The 20,477-nt window shown below is 51.2% G+C and overlaps 1 protein-coding gene across 1 annotated transcript; it reads right to left on the bottom strand.

The window, feature by feature from the left end:
- Positions 1 to 808: 808 nt before the first annotated feature.
- Positions 809 to 17,087, bottom strand: TMEM63B (transmembrane protein 63B). Its single transcript, XM_054393868.1, has 23 exons — positions 16,911 to 17,087; positions 16,250 to 16,329; positions 14,470 to 14,508; positions 10,885 to 10,975; positions 10,046 to 10,083; positions 9,180 to 9,322; positions 8,871 to 8,922; positions 8,472 to 8,580; positions 7,872 to 7,942; positions 7,088 to 7,168; positions 6,846 to 6,969; positions 6,624 to 6,757; positions 6,360 to 6,497; positions 5,935 to 6,088; positions 5,559 to 5,665; positions 4,689 to 4,775; positions 3,409 to 3,474; positions 3,114 to 3,276; positions 2,852 to 2,957; positions 2,528 to 2,695; positions 2,272 to 2,387; positions 1,959 to 2,039; positions 809 to 973 (listed from the first exon to the last, which is right to left on the bottom strand). The coding sequence occupies exons 1-23, from the start codon at positions 17,085 to 17,087 to the stop codon at positions 809 to 811; spliced, it is 2,490 nt and encodes an 829-aa protein (XP_054249843.1).
- Between the last annotated feature and the right edge of the window lie 3,390 nt (positions 17,088 to 20,477).

Below are 20,477 nucleotides of genomic sequence, written 5' to 3'. Positions count from 1 at the left end.
TGATGCTGCAATCCCCTGCCTATGCCCCTGGGAGACGAGGGGATAGGACCTGGGGGAGAGGCTGCCTGCGCCTCCTTTTGACATCAAGAAGTGCCCTCAACATTCCCTCACCCTGCGAGGGCCTGCCCAGCTCACACCAACCTTGCACCCCTTCCCCAGGGTGATGCTACCCCTGACCACAAAGCTAGGTTGTCACCTACCCCATGGGAGTGGGAAGTCTCTGCCACCAGCCCCCATGCTTAACCCAGCTCCTGGCATGTCACACCAAGTAGATGCTACAAGGGGCTGAGAAAGGGCATGCATGGGGAGAAGGTGCAACAAAAGCCACCTCTCTCCCTAGGTAGGGCTTCCAGTACACTGACTAAAGCTTTTCCTTTATTACCTTCCTGTAAATCTAATAAATTATTAGTATTTCTTACTAGGAGGACAAGGGACAGAGAAGTCACCAAAGGTTCCCCTTGTGGCCCCACCCCACAAGCACCCAGCTTTCTTCTTCCTTGCAGGTCCAGAGCAGCACCATGGGGATCACCGTCCCCCTCTTCCCCAGCCCCCAGCATTTTGGGGTCCAGGGATGCATTAATGAAGGTAGCTAGTAAAGAGCATGCCTGCTGAGCTGCTGGGCTGGTGCAGGGATGGAGGGTCAGGGAAATGGAGAGCTTGGGGCAGGACCTCTGCGCTCACTGAGGACGGAGGCCCTGGAGGGTGGGCAGGGCAAGAAGCTAGCATCCTCAGGTGCCTCTCCCTAGGTCTCCATGCACACAGCCTGCCCTGCTCCTGGGCCTCCTTCCCCTCCCACCCTCTGAGGTCCCTACTGGTGGATCTCGTTCTCTATCAGGCTGTCTTCACATGACTGGAAATCCGTGTCATTCATGCCATCTGTGTTGATGAGCTCCTCATCCTGTGACCCTTGCTCCTCTGACTCCGTTGCTTCGCCCTCCGGTGAGGAGTCCTGCAGCACTTGGGCGATGTACTTCTGCCAGGGCCAGGTGAGGGGTTTGGAGAGAGCAGAAACACATGTGAGTCTAGGGGGCTTCTTGTGGCAGCAAAGCACAACATGCAAAGTGCCATGCAAGAGGTTGAGCCTGGGGAGGGGGCCAGGAAAGGTCCAGACTATGGGATGTACCAGGAAAGGGGGTTAAAAGCAAGGCTAGCTTGGCCCTGCAACAGTGGATGTGTCAAACCCCAGCACTCTGGGACAGGCAGCATGGGGCAGTATGGGGCTTCTCAGCACTTCAGAGTCCATGTGGGCTATAAGACTGTGCTCCCATTCATGCCAGCTGGATGTGTCCCTCTGAAGTGGAGCCTGCCTCCTATGGGGAATCACCTTTTGGAGAGATGCTGCTGCCCGAGTTCCACAGAAAATAGGAAAGAGCCTGGATTATATGCTCATACCCCAGACTCGCTCTCCCAAGGAAGCGGGAGGCTCTGCTTTACCCCATCTCTGCATGTAACCCCCCAAACAGCTCTGCACAGACCACGACCAGAAAAATCTAATGGTGGAAGGAAGCCACTGGAATGAGCCAAGAAGTTTAAAAAAATGGTCTCTGCCCTACTGCCAGTGCAAAAAGGGCCTCTGTGGGCATTGCCTTGCAGGCCATGAAAGTGCAGAGGAAGAGAGAGTCCCCTCAGCACTAGGGCCAGCCTGGTGGATGACAGCCTTTGCTGATGGGTAAGTGTGCAAAGATGCAGAAGGAGAAGGGAGACCAACCTGGCTGGACTCGCTGCTCCTGCTGAAAGAGGCAGGAAATAAATGCACAGTGCCTGAGGAGCACTGGGAAAGGGCTGCAGTGTGTTTGGGGCGATTACGCTTACATCGTCCAGCTCCAGTGATAACAGCACCCAACACTTGCATCCCACCCTCACTGGGAGACCCCAGATTCTCCCTCAGGGAGTTACCTCCCCCTTATAATCCCAGGTAAGGAGTGTGTCAGGGCATCAAGGTGGAGACAGGGACTCACAGCTGATTTCGGAGCCGGCAGACTGGTGGCAGCTCTCCCATTCTGCCTATTTTCTACAGTGTCCACCTCTGTGTGGTCAATCTGGAGGGAAAGGAGAAATTGAGACTTCATAGGGCAACATGTTTACTGTTCCACCACAGGAGTGGTACACAGGTAGCTAGAACAGCCTTGGGACTGACCCCTCTGTGAAGCTGGGGTTGAGAGACTCTGCTGGGGAGCAGGTTGGGAGCCCCTCAGAGCCCCTGCTCTTCTGTGACTGAGCCATGCTCCCAAAGAGAAGGGTCCCATGCCCCTACCCAGCACTTTGCCTCACCTTGTAGTTGTGAGCGCTGAGGTATTTGAAGTGCCCGAAGCAGACGTGACACAGGCAGATCACAATGGTGATTACAAGAACCACAAAGGTGAACATGGAAGTGGGGGCCAGGAACCCTGAGGTAAAAGAAAACCAAAATGGAGATGTCAGAGGGACCCTGACCATGCTCTGTGGGTGGGAGCTGCCAGGACCACAGTTGGGCCAGGAAAGCAGCTCTGTAGGAAGCCAGGAGTTGGCATCTCAGCCCTGTGCTCACCTGTGCGCATAGTGGAGAAGAAGAGAAGCCAGAAAAGGCAGAGAATGGGGGCTGCCACCACCTGGTTTACAGCCCCTGAATGGATCTTCTTGTCCAGCTTGGCAGGCAGATAAGCATAATACAGGTTGTATCGATCCACCAGGTGCTTAAGCAGCATGTACATGAGCCCTGGGAGAAAGGGAGCGATGCCAACAGAACAGGGAATCAGACTCTTCCCCAGTACCTCTGACTGACAGGAAGTATCTCCCCCACACTACCTTTCTTGGCTCCCTCCTCGAGCTCTCCCCAGCCTCTAACCCAGGGAGGTGGAGGGGTATCACCTACCAAAAGGGACGATGATAGGGCAGGTGATGCTGTATGTCATAACCACAGTGAAGACACACATCATCCAGGCATAAGCAGCCCCAAATTGGAACTCATAGGCCTGGTGCTGCAAGAGATAACAGACATCTGTCAGCGCGACCCTGGGAGCTGAGCAGGGGTGTGCAGCAACATACCCAGCTGCAGGCACAGCATCGGGCCAGCCCCGTTAAGGTCCCGATCCCAGGTGGAGGCCACAAGCTCGCCCCTCAGCCTGGCTACGAACCCGTTTGACGTTCCTGCGCTCGGCAGCGGAGCGAGCCAAGCAGAGGCGTATCATGTACATCAGCAGGCCGGGGATGCGCAGCAGGTCCATGGCGTTCCCGATGAAGGCAGAAGCGATGACGTAGTTGACGAAGAAGGCCCCGTTGTCTGGCAGGAACACACATCTGGGGAGGTGCAGTGAGAGAAGGCTGCAGGAGGTGCTCCTCCCTTGCAGGACAGCAGCTGGGAGCCCCCGGAACCTGTGGACACCAAGAACCTCCCCCATTGCAAAGAGCCTTCTGCCCAATCCCACTTACTCAAATCGCACAGCGGCTTCAGCAAGGAATTTTTTGTCAAACAACCATCGGAAAAACACATCCAAGCTGTGGAAAACGGGGGTGAGAAGAAAAAAAGAAATTCAGAAGCAGCAATAGACAGACATGCACATGAAAACATCTGGAATCTGCTCTAGAATGACCCACAGCTCTGACCATAGACTGTTTTGTTCCCTCTTGGGATGTGTCACCAGCAATTATATCTTCCCACTCTCATGTGTGTTCTTCTCCCTTTGCCCTGACCCTATCAGTAAAGTGTTTTCCTCTTTTCTCTGTTTGGGCACAACACCCATGCAAGGAACAGGTGAGTGACTCTATAGAGGAAACTGGTTAGTGACAAGATATACTACAACACAGAGATAAGAGATTGAAAACAACAAAAACAAAAAAAGCCCAAAATAAATCATTCAGGAGAAACAAATCCTTTTTCCCTAAATTCTGGGCTTTTTTTTTTTTTTTTGATATAAAACCATGCAATCCTCTAGCACCTCAGGTATTGGTAGGATACACCACTCCAGAGGGAACAGCAGGGGGACTCAGTCCTCAGAAGGAAGCGTGGCCTGTTTAAGAGGATCTAGTCAAACACAAACCTTTGGCGTACCTGGGCATTCACTTGCCCAGGTCACGAGGTTATATGTTCAACAATGCATTTTTCATCTGGCAGGGAATGTTGCTGTAGTCACCCACTGTGATGGAGAGGGCTATTCTTCTGCCTCTGTCAGAGGGTTTGTTATTAGTAGGAACTGCCTGACTTTACCACTGAGGGGCTGTATCCCAAATGTTGAATTTAGGAAGGGGTAGATCTCCCCACCCTACACTGTGTAGGTAACTCCTTAGCAGTGAGGACCCGCTGCTCCACTCCTCAGTTTTGTCTTCCTCACACTGTTTCCCTGCTTGATCACTGTCCAGTGCCGGAATTCAGTAGTTTTGTGCAAAACTTGGAGTGTGCACTGAGCACAGAGAGGTGGGAAGCGCCTCCTTCACAACCACGAGACCTTGAGTAGGCTTTTCACATGCATCCAACCATGTCACTTTTTGCTGCATTATTTGTAACACCATGGTGCCTATCAGTGCTCCTAGAGAGCCAGACAGGCATGGTATGGCCTGGCCCCACAATTAGAATTAAACACCAAGGGGATAATGGCCATGGCACTTGTGCAGCAGGGGAAGTACATAGTGTAAGAGAGCAACCAGGACTGCATATCAACCCTCTCCCCATGCTCCAGGTCTCTGCACTTGCTTCCCTTTCCCACCATCCCCACCTGCTCAGGCCCAATGATGGCAGCAGCAAGACCATGAAGATGAGGAAGGTGTAACACTTGTGCATAGTTGTCCTGTTCTCTCCAGACCTGAGGGCAGAGAGGAGGCTGTTAATCTTTCATTGTCACCCTGCCAGCCCCAAGAGCAGCATCCCCATAGCTTCCTCATCAGAAAGAAATTTCCAGTGTCTAATCTGAATCCCACTCTATCCACTGCTAGTACGTGAATGTGCCCCCTTTCCTTCAGCACATCTGAGGTCTGTTCTTGAATCCCAGTTACTCCCAACTTGTCTCATAGGCCGTCCAAGCTGTTGTCTCTTATAGAGAACTCTGCAATTGTCTCTCTTAACCTGCAGTCCTCAAAACCAGTGACATCCTCCCCTCCAGTCTCTAATATAGACCACAAAACAAAGCTTACATTGCACATCCTCCAGGGAAAGTGCCTCACAAGCAGCATATTTCTAGTGCTCTGCAGTTCAAACACATTTCCTCTGGCCAGAAGCCACAGCAGCTAGAGTGGTTTTCTCTTGCAAAAGCTGGATACAGGCATGCCACCCGTCTGCTCATCTCACCCAAGATTTCCCTCACTGCTAGCGTTTCTCAGTGACCAGTCCAAACTCCTCCCAACCTTTCTTCTTCTTACAGACCTATGTCAAACTCTGCTCAGACAACCATGCCACATAATAACTAAGGATCAGCAGAACAGCTGTCCATGACAGATCACAAGTGTCCAAGATGTGCAACAAAATAGCGTGCTTGGAGTGGAAGAGAGAAGTTCAAGTAGAAGGATCCAGGAGCTTTACATCAGTGAGAAGTGTCTAGTGGCCAGGCAGCACGTTAGTATGACTAAGGACAGGCTCTGGCTCTCCTTACCTGGTCCAGTGCGCTTCGAAGAAGGCAGAATAATAGACGATGGTGGGAAGCAGAGCAGAGAAACACCACAGCAGCAGGGTGGGGAAGAACTGGGTGATGATGGGGTTCTGCAATGAGGCAGAGAAGAGACTGCATGTTACATGGTGCAGTAGCTCTTACATCAGCCACAGGTACAAGCTGCCTTTGTTGACACTGAGTTTCCAGCATCGCAGCTTCCACTGCACCCTGGCCAGAGCGAGCATCCCCCTCATGGTCAGGCTGACAGGACCTGTGGAACAACAACAATCTCTTTCCCTACTCCCTCCCTTGCAGGGCCTGTTGTTTTTCAGGGTGGTTCCCACACTACCCATCCTGAACCAGTGTTCGGAAGTCTTACATTGAGGTACTCCACAGGCTTGGTGACATTGAACTTGTCCATTGTGGTGATGATGATAGCAGGGGTGGTGAGGAAGAAGAGAAGGATGAAGAGGACCACATTAATCACAAGGCAGCGGATCCACCAGATGAAGCCCCTTATGGAGAGGTGTTCCCTGAGAGGGGGAAAGGAGGACATCATGATGGCTACATTAGGAAGAGCACCAGGTCTGGAGCCTCAGGTTGCACGCTGCAGCCCAGCCTATATTAAAAGCACTTGGGGTGCCAGACCAAGACTTTCCCCCTCCAAGTCAAATCAGACTTCTAGCTCAACCAGGCTGGGCTCCAGCCAGAAATATTCATTCAGCTACCAGAGGAACAAATGAGAAGGGAGGGTGCACTCCGTTCCTATTGGCAGGGCCCACTGCACCCCAGAAAGCTGCTCACCAGTAGATGTTCTGTGGGTCAGGGGCATAGCTGACAGTCCAGTTGGAGACATGAAGGGACTCACTGCACGAAGAGGCCCTGGGCTCCCCACGGCATGCACAGCCCTGGCACTTGCAAGCATTGAAATCTTTGAGGATTCTGGAAGAGAAGAGAAAGAGGGAAATGCTGACACAGAATTGTTAAGGAAAAAGCTGAGAGGGATGCCCTGGTGCTGCCATTCCTCTGATTTAAGGTGAGAGATGAGACAGAACCCTTTGCACTCACATGGCTGTGATGGTCTCATTGTGGAAAGTGACAAAGGCCATCCCCAGAGGCTTTTCATTCACCTTCTCCTTCTCCCGCTTGTAGTCATCTTTCAGCTTCTGTTCCAGCTTAGTATAGTATTCAATGGCCTCCACCTGAGCAGGGGGACAGGGGTCAGAGCAAAGACCCAGGAACCCAAGCCTCCATTTGCCCTGCTGTTCAACACCTCCAGCACCTCCCCACCTCCTCACAGCCCCTGATGACACAGCAGCACAGGTGGCCACATGGCTTGGGGTTGATCATGGATGGAGTGTTCTCCTTGGTCTGCAGGTTGGTGAAGTAGATTCGTCCACGCTCAGCTTTCTTCCTGAAACAGAAGAATGGAAGGAAAGAAAGAGCATGGCTCAGAAAAGCTCCTGTGGCACCAGACATAAGGGAGTGCCTGTGGCATCACCCACTCTGCCTTCTCTCCCAAACTAGGTTACCTCTCTGCATCTAGGAACATCAGTCGGGCCACGTCATAGCAGGGACGAGCCTCCAGGACGGTGCAGTTGGCATAGGCCTCCCTGCAGACAGGAAGCAGCCACTCATCAAACCCAATATCAGAAGTTGTACCCTCAAGCAAACCCCATACATCCAGGACTTCTCTGGGCTCAGCATCATGTTGCATAGTAAGAGCTTGCTGGGGTCAGCAGGGGAGCCTGCAGGCTCTGCCCTTTATAGCGAAAGCAACAAATGGGGCAAATGCTACATCCTAGAATCATAGCATCATAGTGTCAAAGGCTTAGGTTGGAAGGGTCCTCAGAGTTCATCTGCCTCAACCCCCCTGCCATGGGCACGGACACCTCTCAACTAGAGTTGGTTGCCCAAGGCCTCATCCAGTCTGGCCTTGCACACCTCCAAGGAGGGGGCATCCAGAACCTCCTTGGGCAACCTATTCCAGTCATACCACCCTCGTACTGAAGAACTTCTTCCTAAGATCCAGTCTAAACCTGCTCTTCTTCAGTTTAAGGCCATTGCTCCAGGCTCTAGAATGATAAGCCTCTTTGGACTTTCACCCCGTGACCCCACATCCCCTCTCTGCCTTCACAGACCACAAGGCTTGGGGTCAGAAAAATGTGGAAAGGTTCCCAAAGGGTACAAAGCATTTCTCTTCTCCCCATAATGCTTCTAAACATGGCCCTGGCCAGTGTGTTCAAGGTAGTACTACCCCAACAAAAACATCCCCGTTACAGAGCAGCCTTTAGTTAAGGACACAATGAGACTCACTCAAAATGCTTCTTGATCTTCTCTGGCTCAGCGTATTTTGAGATGCCATTGATGAAGAGAGTTCGCTTAACCTGGAAGGAAAAAAAAAAAAAAAAAAAAAAGGGTAAGTGTTGACAGTGTTGATGGTATGGAAGACTGGGTTGCAGCAACCCCCTTGAGGTTTGAGTCAGCAATGGGAAAGAGCAGCCCCATCAGTTCTAGCACCCAGGGCTCCCCCCCAGGGCTCCCCTGCTTGGCTATGATTCAACCAGTTGTTGGGATCCTGCATCCTGGTGTGCTGCAGACTGACAGGTGGCTGATACTGCAGCTGCCTGAACAGAAACGAAGAAGATAAAAGCAGCTGGAGAAACATTTGAGGAAGGCTTGGGGTCCCTCTTACATGTTCAACCAGTACAGGCCTCTCCCATTTCCTCACAGGCAGTCAGGGCTGCTGCTCTGGAGGAGATCTGCCTTTGGCCAGGCAGAAAAACAGAACAACCAAATCAAAACAGCTCCCAATTGCTGTGGGAAGCAAGGTGCTTGGCACCCTCTCCAAGGCCACCTGACTTGACAGAAGGGCACGGGAAAATGTGCTTGGGAGAGTGGTCAGATCCTGCTCACCAAATCATCCTCTTTGTAGCGCATCTTGGAGGTGTGCCGGCGCATGCTGTACACTGTCAGCAGCAGGTACAGGAAGGCAAAAGACGTGTGCAGCCACAGGAGGTTATTCCTGTCACAAAGGAGACCACAAAGGTCAATGCAAGGTTGCCACTGTAAGTCTGTGTATGGCCAGTCAGGCCCTGAAGGCACTGGGCCATGAGCAGCGTAACCAGCATGGTATCCACATGCCCCCACAACAAACTTCCAAGAGCTCAGCCTGGAAATTGGAGCAGAGACAGTACTCTTGCAGCAAGGGCAGATATGCAGCCTTCAAGAGGGTGAGGCTCTGCATGCAAGTGGACGTTTACAGAATACTTCCTGAGGGCCTCAATTATCCATCCCAACCCTGTCCACACATACCCGGAATTCAGGTTAGCGATAGTTGTCCTCCCAAAGCTGTAGGCGTTGTTTTCTGGGGAGAAAGAGGCAGACACAAGCACGTTCAGTTTTACCCCAGAGCACCACTGGGGTGGGCTGCAGCAGGAATCTGACCTCTACAATACCCCAAAACCCAGGCTGCTGAGGATGACCTAGATGTGCCACACTCAAAGCAGGACAACGGTCAGAATTTCCGCTAGACTTCTCCTGCCCTCTACTGCTCCCCAGTGGTCTGGGACATGATGTTGGAAGCATCTCCCCCCAGCCTAACCAAAAGCTCCCTGTCCTCACCTAGCAGGTCCCCTGAGAAGTTGACAGGTAACACGATGCCCACGGAAAGCACACCCACAGCCACCAGGAGCCCGATGATGTGCCTCTGGAAGGACAGGTAGTGCACTGCATCACCCCCACACTTGTCCCGGATCTCGTCATCCCTGCCGGGGAGAGAAAGGCCATCAGGAAACCTTCTACATTCCTTCAGGTGCTGGAGAAGAGCACAGGGGCAAGGCTGCTCTCCTGCTTTAAGCCCACACAGCACCTCTAGTTCTGACTTATAGACCTGTGGCCAGGCCCCAGAGAAGGGAGCCCAGTGTCCAGACTTGAACCAGCGAGCAGAAACCAGCCTGGTGCAAGGCTTATGCAGCCCCATGCTCCTGCCATCTGCCTCCCATAACAGGCAGCTGGACACACACAAACACCACTTCATGCTCTTCTGGTGGGCCTTGCCTCCCCTGCTGAGAGATAAGATAGCTGATACTATCCCACAGTACTCTGAAGCCAAGAAGTGCTTAGGAGACTGCTCCGGAGCACCATCAGGCTGGGAGCGTCTTCCTTGCATCCTCCAGTGCCCCCTTTGTAGTCATTTCTTGGACAGTAATGTCCCTAGCAGGAGTCCCGGGAAGAGGAGCATCTCTGCAGATCAGCAAACTGTTTGAGATGGAACAGAAGCAGAAGAGACCCGGTGCTTTTCTCTGCCACAGACTCACTGTGACCATAATTTTGGCTTTAGTACTACTCATCTAGTCCCATCTTTCTCCCATCTCTGCCAGAAAGCGCAGCAATTTCACACAGCTGTACAGTGCTAAGTGTCCAAATACCCTGCACTGCCTCTCATTCTTTCCCATGTGGGTCTTTTGTGCAGGTCCTGGAGCACTTACTTTATCCTGAAGATGGCTGTCAGCCAGGAACAGAAACCCTGTGCAGAAAGAAGACAGGACGGTCTCATATCACTCTGTGTTCCCTTATCCCTGCTCCATTCTTTAAAGGCTCACAGAAGCAGGCTGGTTTCCTTGCACCTCCACAGACTTAACTCAGGGTGGGACAGACCATGAGTACCCAGACATTCAGAACCATGGATGGGCCAAGGTAAAGGAGATGGCAGCACTACTCCATGGGGTGTGACACAGGCTGGACTCAGCCATGTGGCTGTGCCCTACCAACTGGCAGCTCAACCTCCCAGTTGACTCATTGGCACCTGGCTGGCATGGAAGCTCTCCACAGCCAAGGGACATCCATAAAATTCACCAAACAGGTACTTTAGCCATCCTCCTGGACAACAGGAGCTCTGCAGGGACTGGGAAGGCAGGCTGGGCCAAGCCAATGCTCCTTAAAGAGCACCCTGAGGTTGAAGACTCCCTGGGAGCTTTACCATCCTTCCATCACACCCTGTTATACTACTGAACTGTGCCTCTTCTTTAGAGAGAAAAACATCTGTAGAGGCAGTCAGTGGCATGAGGAGGTGCTGGCAAGTATTGTTTGCAATGTTGAGATGATAGGTTGGACAGCTGTTAAGCCACAGGAGCGTGCACCTACTTATTTAAGCAGGTCTGGAGGCGATGTATTTATATCTCCTCGAGATCTATACCACACACACTACAAAGTGTGGGACCTAAGGCCTGAGAAAGGGAAGTGTTTGTTCTGATGAGCTCTTGGTTCAGACAAGCTGTGGGGTCCTGGTCACTCAAACACAAGGTGTTTGACTCTCAATGCTACTCACGTTGTCCCTCTGGTCGAAGTCCACAGAGCTGGAAACAGAGGTGAGACGCTCGTAGCGGTCATGGTTGTCAGAGTGCAGGGCGGAGGCTACGCTAAAATGACAAGCAGGAGGTGATGGATAAAGTTAGAAGACGCAAGGAAGCAGCCTGGCCAGGAACCAAGAACACTCAGAAGATCAGAGGTTAATTCAGGTCAGTTTGCCTCAGGTGAGATGAAAAGAGGCAAAATCAGAGCAGACGTAGCAGTAAGCAGAGAACCCCTCCTCAGCCGGCACCCAGAGCCCAGCAGCCTCCATAGCTGTGGACGGTACACAGTGATCAGCACCTCCTCAACAGGAGAGTCACCTGTGCTATGCAGCAGCCCCTGTGAGGAGGGTTTGGGCTGCCGTGGTGGGGAGATGGAGCCTGTTTAGTATAGGTTTTATACAGAGTAGAGGAGGTAAGAATCGGAGCGTGCCACAGTCCCTCTGGCTCTGGTGTGGCCACGAGGTGGCAGTCCTGAAGGGCTTCACTCACCTCAGGGAAGGCTGAGAGTCTGGTGGCTGTATCCTGCTACACCAGTCCTCCCTGCCCTTAGTGCTTCAGTGCAGGGAAACCCATGAGAAGCAATGCAGCTGAGCCCCAGCAGCTGTGCTGTCTAGAGCCAGACAGCCCAACTTGCTCTACAGCCTTGGGCTGGGCCTCTTGCCTGGAAATTCCTTCAGCAGGAGCAGGGCAGATGGCTAGAAGTGAATGAGCACAGGCTAAAGGGCAGGAAAGAGAGAAGCGAGTATACCAGACAACTTTACTCCAGGTGCAGGCAGGGCCCTAGATGAAGAACCTGCAGCAGAAGCATCCAAGGCAATAGCCCCCACTACAGATGGAGATGGAGGGCACCTGGCAAAAGGAAACAAGAAAATGATCCAGAGACCTAAATGAAATAGCACTTGCAAGATGACATCAGACCAGGACCTTGAAAGTGCAAGAGGATATATGGTTGATATGAAGGCTAGAAGCAAAGGAAAAAACAAACAGATGAACACATGGTCTCCCTGTAACCAGTACAGGCTGAATGAGGATCAGATGGACAAGAACCAGGATAAGCAGCATCTGAAACAAGTCCTAGAAACGTAGTGGGTGACAACATGGGAAGGAAAACAAGCACAGATCCTTGCAACCCTGCCAAAGGACAGAGGATGGAATATGTGGCCTCCCTCAAAGCAGAGCAGCACCTGCTGAGTCTTTAGCTGAAAGTAACAGAGAGAGGAGAAAGGAGATTATCTGAAGGTTATGGGACTACAGAAGTGCAGACCAGGCAGCAGTGTGCAGCCCTGCGACTAACGCAGCCCAATGCTCTGCTGGAAGGACAGTGTGAGCTCCAACCAAGCCTTCAGCCCTTTAAAATTCCAGAAGCCTTGAAGCTGAACACAGGTAGCAAGGGTGAATTTCTGTTGTCCACAGCCCCAGGGAGAGCCCAGCGCAATGACACGGTGTGCTTTCGGCTCCTTCGTACTGGAAGCACAGAGAGCAGAACACAAGTAGTGCTGGAGGGAACAACTGAGAAGAGTGCCATGTGACGAAGTGACCAGGCTGACTAAGCTCCATTCAGGGAGATGAAGAGATGAGAATCAAGATTACTGGCAGTACTGAGAAGATATGAGGCCAAATCTTGCCAACAATGGGAAGCTGAAGAGGAAGCTACAATCACACCTTGCTGGAGGTTTTCATACAGCAAAGCACCAACAAAGCAAGTAGGCAGAGGCAAGGTTGCCCTAAAGAGCACGAAGATTGAAGTGGGACCTTTCCTTCTGCCCCAGGTTTGGTGCTGGCCCTGTCATCAAAAGGAGAAGAATGAAGTCTGAGAGCCTGAGGCATGGCTAGCCTCAGGTGGGCCAGGCATGCTGTGCAAAAGGCAGGAAGTGGTTGTGCGGGTGATAAGCCGCCCAGGGCTGTATTATCCTAGTCCTTGCACAAGGAGGTGCTGGATGGTGCCATAACCTCCTGGTGCAGACCGAGTCGCAAACCAAGAGTGCCGATGGCTACCACAAGCCCTGGCAAAGGGCAGGGCATGGACAGCACTTGCAGGTTTTCAGGCAAATCGACATGTCAGAGGAGGAAGTCCTCCCACACCAAGAGCAGTGCTGCACATTCAAGCACTGGGAGCACCAGGCAGCGTACACGAGTCCCTAACCCACCACCTGCCCCTGCCCCCCAGCACAAAGAACACATGAGACGTGAAGATGCTGTACAGCCAGGACAAGTTGGTCTTGCTGAGCTCCACAAACTTTTGAAAGTTTCTGGCTACCCACACTTTCCCAGCTCAAGCTGTAGGGATGGATGGGAGAGGTGCATTGTGTCAGTAGATGGCTTGAGCAAGCTGAGAAGAAGAATGGGAACAGGAAGAAGCAGCCCCTGGACAGAGACAAACACATATGAAGATAACTGAGGTGGCCACCCTGAAAAACCTCAGAGAATGATGGCTCTGCTCCTTCTGCCTTACTGCCCCCCAGGGTGTTAGCACTCTGTGAAAGGTTGCCAGACACCTGAAGCAGGGCCAGCCACAAGTGAAGCACTCAAGCATGAGTGAGGGGTCCTCTTTGTGTTGTGTACCACAGCTGCCACTACCTCTGCTTTGCCCCTTTGGAATCAAGGAGCAACCACAAAATATGAGCATTTCTGTACTCTCGCATGGCAGTAGCAGGCCACTACTTTGCAAGTGATGGACTATGAGCAGTGAGGCTGCTGCCTAAGCCTCAGACGTGTGTCAGCCTGGCCTCAGACGTGTGTCAGCCTGGCTGGAGAGAGCACTGCAGGCTCTGCACTACCAGCTCCTCTGCAGTGTGTACCATCCAGTCGGTCAGCAAGACACAGAGGACTCCAAGGCCCCAAAGCAGTAAGAAAGAGGAAAAGGCAGGGAGGGAAACTCCATGGCAAGGTTTAATGGGCAACACCAGACCAAGGTGCTGGAGGATGTTCTCAGTAGCACTGAGGCAGGAAGTTTGATTCTGCAGAAAACAGAGAAAGGTGCTGCCTTGCTGGATGTGCTGCCATCTGGGGATAGGTGGCAAGGCACAGGGATGAACAGCCAGGACCCAGCAACCTCATAGGGTAAAGGAAAAATAAAAGTCTTGCAAGTGTCTGCCAGATGCTCTCTGTGTACCTGCCTGCCCTTGCAGCTTGTGTGGGACCAGGCCTCATGGCACCCTGGTATGAGAGGAACCAGGCAAAGGAGGTTCCCCTGCACTTAGGTCACCCAAGTGAGCTGTGGGTTCGGGCAAGCAGGTTTATTTTCTCTATCATAAGGCAGAATAGCTGGACATGGGCAGGTAGAGCAGCATATGTGACTCAGGCTTGGCTGGGACTCAGAGCTCCTCAGCACTGCTGCCCTCTGGGAGGTCTACTAGAGGAAAACCAGGGTGCATGCGGCTGTGGTAGCAGCTGACACAAAGGGGACAGAAAGAGAAGAGAGAACAAATCCACTGAGAAGTACAAATCCAAGCCTGAACTCCCAGATACATAGATTAGTTCAGAAGCAATACAGAAAACCATAAAAGGAGAAAGTGAAAGTGTGAGCAAAGAAGAAAGAAGACCCTGAAGAACCAACATACTATTCCCGCTCCTCTCGCTCCGTCTGCCAACGGCGGCGCCTGGGGGCACAGAAAAACAAAAGCAGAGGTTACAACCACAGGAGCAGGTGCTGGGTCTTCTCTGTTGGTGGGAAGCCATGCACTCAGCAGGGATCCACGCTGTCCTGAAGAAGACAAACCTGCCAGTGGTCAGGTTGGAGCACACTTTCCTTCCAGAGCCCAGTGTCACCCCAAGCCACAGGATCCCAGAGCCCCAGCTGCCCTAGGGCACAGTGCTTTGTTGCCAGCTAAAAGGAAGCTGACTTTACTAGGAAGGTGGCCTGGCTCCACACAGGGGTGGGTGTCCCAGGAAGCTCCTGAAGGACGGGGATGGGTAAGACAGCCTACCAGGGCTGCCCAGCTGCCGTCTGAGCTCCTCTTCCCTGCATCTCCTTCCCACTCTCAAGAAGCCAATACACTTGCATCCCACCCTCCCAAAATGCTCATCTCACTCCTTGGATGGGTCAAGTAGCAAGGACTCCCTCCCTGGGATGTCAATCCTGGTAATCCATATCCCTTACCATTGCTGTGCTGTCCCTCTCCCTGTGTTTACCAGCTCTGTTTCACCAAACAGCTGGTACCCCTCTGCCTTCCTGCCTACAGCCACTGCTCCCACTTCCTTGCACCCCATGTGCTTAAAGCATCACCTCTGAGAAGGGCTAGCTGCCCCTCCCCACACTGAAGGCTGGCTATTCCTTCCTCTTTGCCAGGCCAAGAAAGGAGGAGAAGAGGAGCCACCTGGATACAGTTGCTTATCTAACACTATATCCAGGACTGCTTATGTGAAACAGGAGATTTCTTGATTCAGTGCTGGAAGAAAACAACTCTTAGTCTTTCCACTGTTCAGCAAGGCATGTTGAAGAGCAGCTTGCTTGAATCTGTATCACCAAAGAAACCAGAAAGGCTGGAGCTCAGCCCTGTCTAAACCTTTGAGTGTGATGAGCTCATGGAGCTGATCAAATTGAAGAACCACCTATCACAGTCAGCCTTCAGAAGTCACACTTTGACTCCAGGATATGAAAAGCTCCATGGGTACAGCAAACCACCACTGGAGAGAGGCAGGTTACTCACACAACCCTTCTAGCTTAACCAAGGAGATTTCTTTGTTTTGCACTGGAAAAAAATAATTGTTGTTCTTCCTGCAGCTGACCACGAAAATGAGAATAGCATCCCACTCTGCTGTGGAGCTGCCATCTTCAATGGGCCCTGCCTTTTGCTGACAGACACTGCAGCTCAAGCACATTGGGTAGGAAGGATCCATACCCAGACCAACTCATCAGCAACTGGGAAGGAAACTAAACTTGCATTATCACAGCAGTACTGCACCTGGAAACACAGCCTACCTACCTACTGCTTTCAAGTGCTTTTAAGAACTGCATCCAGCAGAGACACAAAGACACCTTCAGAGGCTTAAGAAAGCCTTCACTGTGTGGCAGCCCTAAGCCTTCCTGTGACCTCTTTTCCTCTCTCCTCCCTCCATCCGCTTTTCCTCTGTAAGAGCCTTTGCGAACCTCTAACTGCAGGGACTATAAGTGGTATGGAGCCAGCATGGACCACTCCCTGTGTCAGATGAAGGATGCTGTAACAAAAAAGTACATAAGTGGGGATTTTTCCTGCTTCTGATGCTCAGGAGATACAACTAGCACGCTTGCCTCCCCTTCCCAGCTGCCTCTGGCAAACACAAGGGGATTTATCCCTGCTGCCCCACAGCAAAGAAGGGCACCACTTGTGCCTTGTTTTCCTGCCCCTCTCCCATGCTTACCTGTCAGCATCAGTCACCAGGGCCAGACGTCCGTAGTCCCAAGCAACTTTACGTAAAATTGAAAAGACAAACAACAGTGCCTGGAAGAGAGAAAAGGAGAAGCTGTGAGATGAGGCATTGTCCATCTCTGTCCTTGTCCTGCGTACAGAGCCACAGGAGCAAGGAGGGGACAGGACTGCTCAGGTTGGACTTGATGATCTTTGAGGTCTCTTCCAACCTTCTTGATTCTATGATTCTATCTGAGTGGCTGTAGGAAGCATAGGTCCAGGATGTAACACATAATAGCTAAGTTAGCCAGGGGATCCAATGGGCACTCAGGTCCCAAGAAGGTGAGACTACGGTTACAGCATCCTGCAGTTCCTATGGAACCAGCAAAGCTTTTGGGTAGATAAAGCTGCAGGGATTTGGCACCATAAGCAGGATTTTTGAGATGGAAGACTGACCTAACCTGACCCATGTCCTTAAGAAAATCTGCAAGGCCCTTCTGTGGACTCAGTGTGGTGGTACAGGAGTTATGTCGATAGTGGCTAAGCAATGCAACCCAGACCATGTAGTCATCCAGCAGCATTTGGGCCCCTCAACTCTAAATCACCCCACCACAGTCCTCTCTTCACAGGCTAATTTGCGGAGAAGGCATTGAAGCAGCAGTGTGCAGACTTACGAGAAAGCACATAAAGTCAAGGGCTAGGACAGTGGGCACCCCACCAAAGGGCAGCCCTTGCAGCACAGTGCTGCGGATGCGGGCACTGTAGCAGTAGTCCTTGGTGCTGTTGTTGCATGTAGAGGCTTTGCAGGTGGCCCCTGCTGAGCCCAGGGTGGCGATCACGTAGGGAAGCATCTCTACAGCTTCATTGTCTGCCCTAGGGAAAGGGGAGAAAGGCCTAGTTAGACACACAGCAGCTGGATGAAAGCACAGCCTTGTTGCAGTCAAGAGGCAAACCCTGCCGGCTATCTCAGGTTCCTCTGCGCTACAGGACTTCCCTGGGAACCAGCGTCCATGGACAAGGTCATACAGAGTAGCATACTGAGTTTGGGGAGGTGCTGGAAACACCTGGGTGATTTGGCAGCTACAGTCTCACCACACAGTCCCAGAGCCCCCTTGCTTGTTCCTCTGCTCTCACCATTTAAGGTGCACCTCTTTCTCACAAACTACTCTTTTGCGAGGACACAGTGTATCAGTCCCCCCCTCTCAGCAGGGAGGACATTTACGTACGGGAAAGAACTAAAGGGTGGAGTGATGGGGCTATGAACTCGCATCTGTTATGGATGTTGGTGCATCATGATCCCACAATTCCTTTTGCCTGGCTTTGTGCCATGAGCTTTATTAGGCTGAACTACGAGCCCCTGTTCACTGCAGGCCTCAGCTTCTGGGGGACCCATCATGGTGGTTACACCTGCTTGTTTGCTTTCCTTCCTTTGATTTGGATGCATTTAGATGCAACCACACAGAGGGCAGGCAAGAGGATCAGGCTCAACTATTTAGCTGGTTAAATATTTAATTATTTTAGTACCCTTCTTGAATTGCCAACAAGACTCATAGTTGGACTCAGGTCAGCATCACTGCTTGGACATAGGGAGATCTTCCTCCTGGGCAGAGCAACTCCATGGGAAACAGAGAAGACACTGCTAGCAATGGGTAAGTATAAATCAAGCAATCACCAGAATAGTCTAGAAATGACAAATTAACAGCAGAAACACAACCACTTTGTGGAGAAGGGGAGAGAAAATCTCATCAGCTGCAGAAGGAAGCAGTGAGAACAGATTGGACGATTTACCCAGGCTGCTTATCCAATTTTCTTACCCAGGATCCACCAGCCACCCCAAATCATTACTACCACCACGTACCATGCAGAAAGGCTGGCTGGCAGAGCATCACTTCTGGTCAATGCTCAGGGGATACCTTCCCAAGCCTAGAAACATCATCTGGGTGAGCTGGGCAAAAAAGCTATCACTCACCCAAAGCATAAGAAAGTCACCACCACTGCTCTGTGCTGGTTTCAGCCTCTTGTCCAGAGATGCCACCTGCCCTTCTAGCTCTAACAGGGACATTAGCAGAGAGGGCAGAGGGCTCTTCCCTCCAGCTCACAGGTGTATCCTGACAACCTGCTGCCTGGCTGCAGAGATTTACCTGCATCACAGCAAAACCCTGGCTAAAGGATGATCACCAAACCATTTGCTGCAGTGTCTTAGAGACCTCAGCTTCAAACTGATCCCTCCCACCTCAGCTGGCATGGATGCACAGCTGCAAAACAGCTGAAGTACCAATAACAAAGGTCACCTCGATCAGCAAAGCCCCAGCTGGGTGTAGGCCTCAAGGGGGCATCAGCCAAATTGTAAAAGCCACCAAGCAGCCTATTAAGAGATATACACAGGGACAGAGCTGGAGCAAGGCTGTTGGGAGCAGAAAAGCAGAAGACAGACAAGCCACCAGATCACAGCTGGTAACCAGCTAGGGAGTTAGGCAGAATAATATATCCTGGCTAAATCAACAAGAGACTCAGAAGCTCCAGGTAACTGATAGAAGAAATGAAGAGATAAAGCTCACCAAAGGAGAGTCACAAGTTTTGGAGTGTGAATGGTTATACTCCTCTGTTTTTACCTCTGAAATGCCAGTATAGATGGATTTATAGCAAAGAGAAGTATCTCCCACTTCTCTTTTTGGGACTCTTGCTAACTTTGAGGTTGGAAATGCTATGTTGCAGCAATGAGTTCCAGATGTTAAGTAGATGATCCCTCTGCAACTCCTCAACCTTCAGTTCTCCTTGCACAGTGGAAAGAGGCAAGGAATAAAAGCCTTTGCTTTTTCTAAATCTACACTAAGCTTGCTAATATTAAGTGTCCTCTCCTTTCCACAACATGAGGTGCCTTCCAGCTCTAACCGCTCTCACCACACATCCCCAGGATATCCTCTCTTGACTCTAACAGAAAGGCGAGCAGAACCGCATACAAGATCCTGGGTAGTGAAATGACCTTGACTGCCAGAAGAGTGTCCTGAAGCTCTCAGCACCTCTTCTTATGCTACTCCTTGTGTGGCTGAGCATGATTTATTCCTCCAATGGCATCGTTGCACACTGAAGAGAAGCATCTCTGTAGCTGGGCTGCAAAGCCGCTGCCCTAAGTAGCCACGGCAATTTAAAAGCCTACCATGTCCCAGAACAAATCATTCCTTCCAAGACTCTCAGCTGCATGCTGCTCAGTACCCACTTTCTCATTATGTCATAACCACTTTGCTTTACACGGTGTCACTTCGGAGTCGCTTCATCTTGACAAATTACTCCAGGGTATGTGCAGATTTTGGGTACCTTGACGCACATTATCTTTTCTCCATCATTAATTGCGAAGGACCTCATCCCTCTGCTCCTCACATTGAAACTGATCATTCACCCACAGATTTTGTTTGTTGACCCTCAGACAGTTTTTGATCCAGGACTCTACATCTCCTGCAGTGGACACTTTCTTTAACAGTGCTTGTGAGGAACTTCAGAGATTGCAAGCTGGCCAAATATTAACTATTATTTCATTGAAGTACTGAAAGACTTGCAACAGATCAGGGAAGTGAGATTTTTTCCTCTGCAGAGACCAAACTGTTTACTTCATTCCTGCATGTTTTATAGCCCCATTTTCTGGTCATCTTTCTAACAGAAACAAGGCTCATGTGTTCCTATTGCCCACAACCCTATCATAATCATTATTTATACAAACCATTACATCTTCAGCACAAACTTTGCAACTCTATGGGTAATTTAACAAACATTTCAGAGAGACAGGTCCCAGAGATGGATTTTTTTTTTTCTGAAGTCTAGAGAAGGGACTTGAAAGGGACTGGAGATAAACTCCTAGCTTCTCCAGTAACCCAACCAGAACACCCAGTAATGGAAAAGCTGTAGCATATACCCAAGGCTTACAATGTTTTTCCATCAGTGCAGTCAGATGTCACAGCAGCAGTCAGCACCATCCTTAGGTATGCACACTCCAGCCTAGCTGGTAAGCATAAGAAGAGGCTTCCCATGGAGACACAGGTGCTTCAGGTGTGTGGGAATGCTAAGAAGGCTTGCAGGGATGTCTGAAGCACTTCTGCCCTTTCAGCTACCTCAGCTGAAGGCACATTAAGCAGCAGGCTAGAGGTGACCTGCTGTCACACCAGGTCAGTGTGCTCAGTTTTTGGGTTACAATACAAATTAGGCAGACTTGACTGACGGTACCTACTTCTTATCCTTTATCCAAAGGC

Source organism: Indicator indicator, chromosome 2, assembly GCF_027791375.1.
Source record: "Indicator indicator isolate 239-I01 chromosome 2, UM_Iind_1.1, whole genome shotgun sequence".
NCBI classification, from domain to species: domain Eukaryota; kingdom Metazoa; phylum Chordata; class Aves; order Piciformes; family Indicatoridae; genus Indicator; species Indicator indicator.
This window is presented reverse-complemented; position numbering and strand designations above follow the sequence as displayed.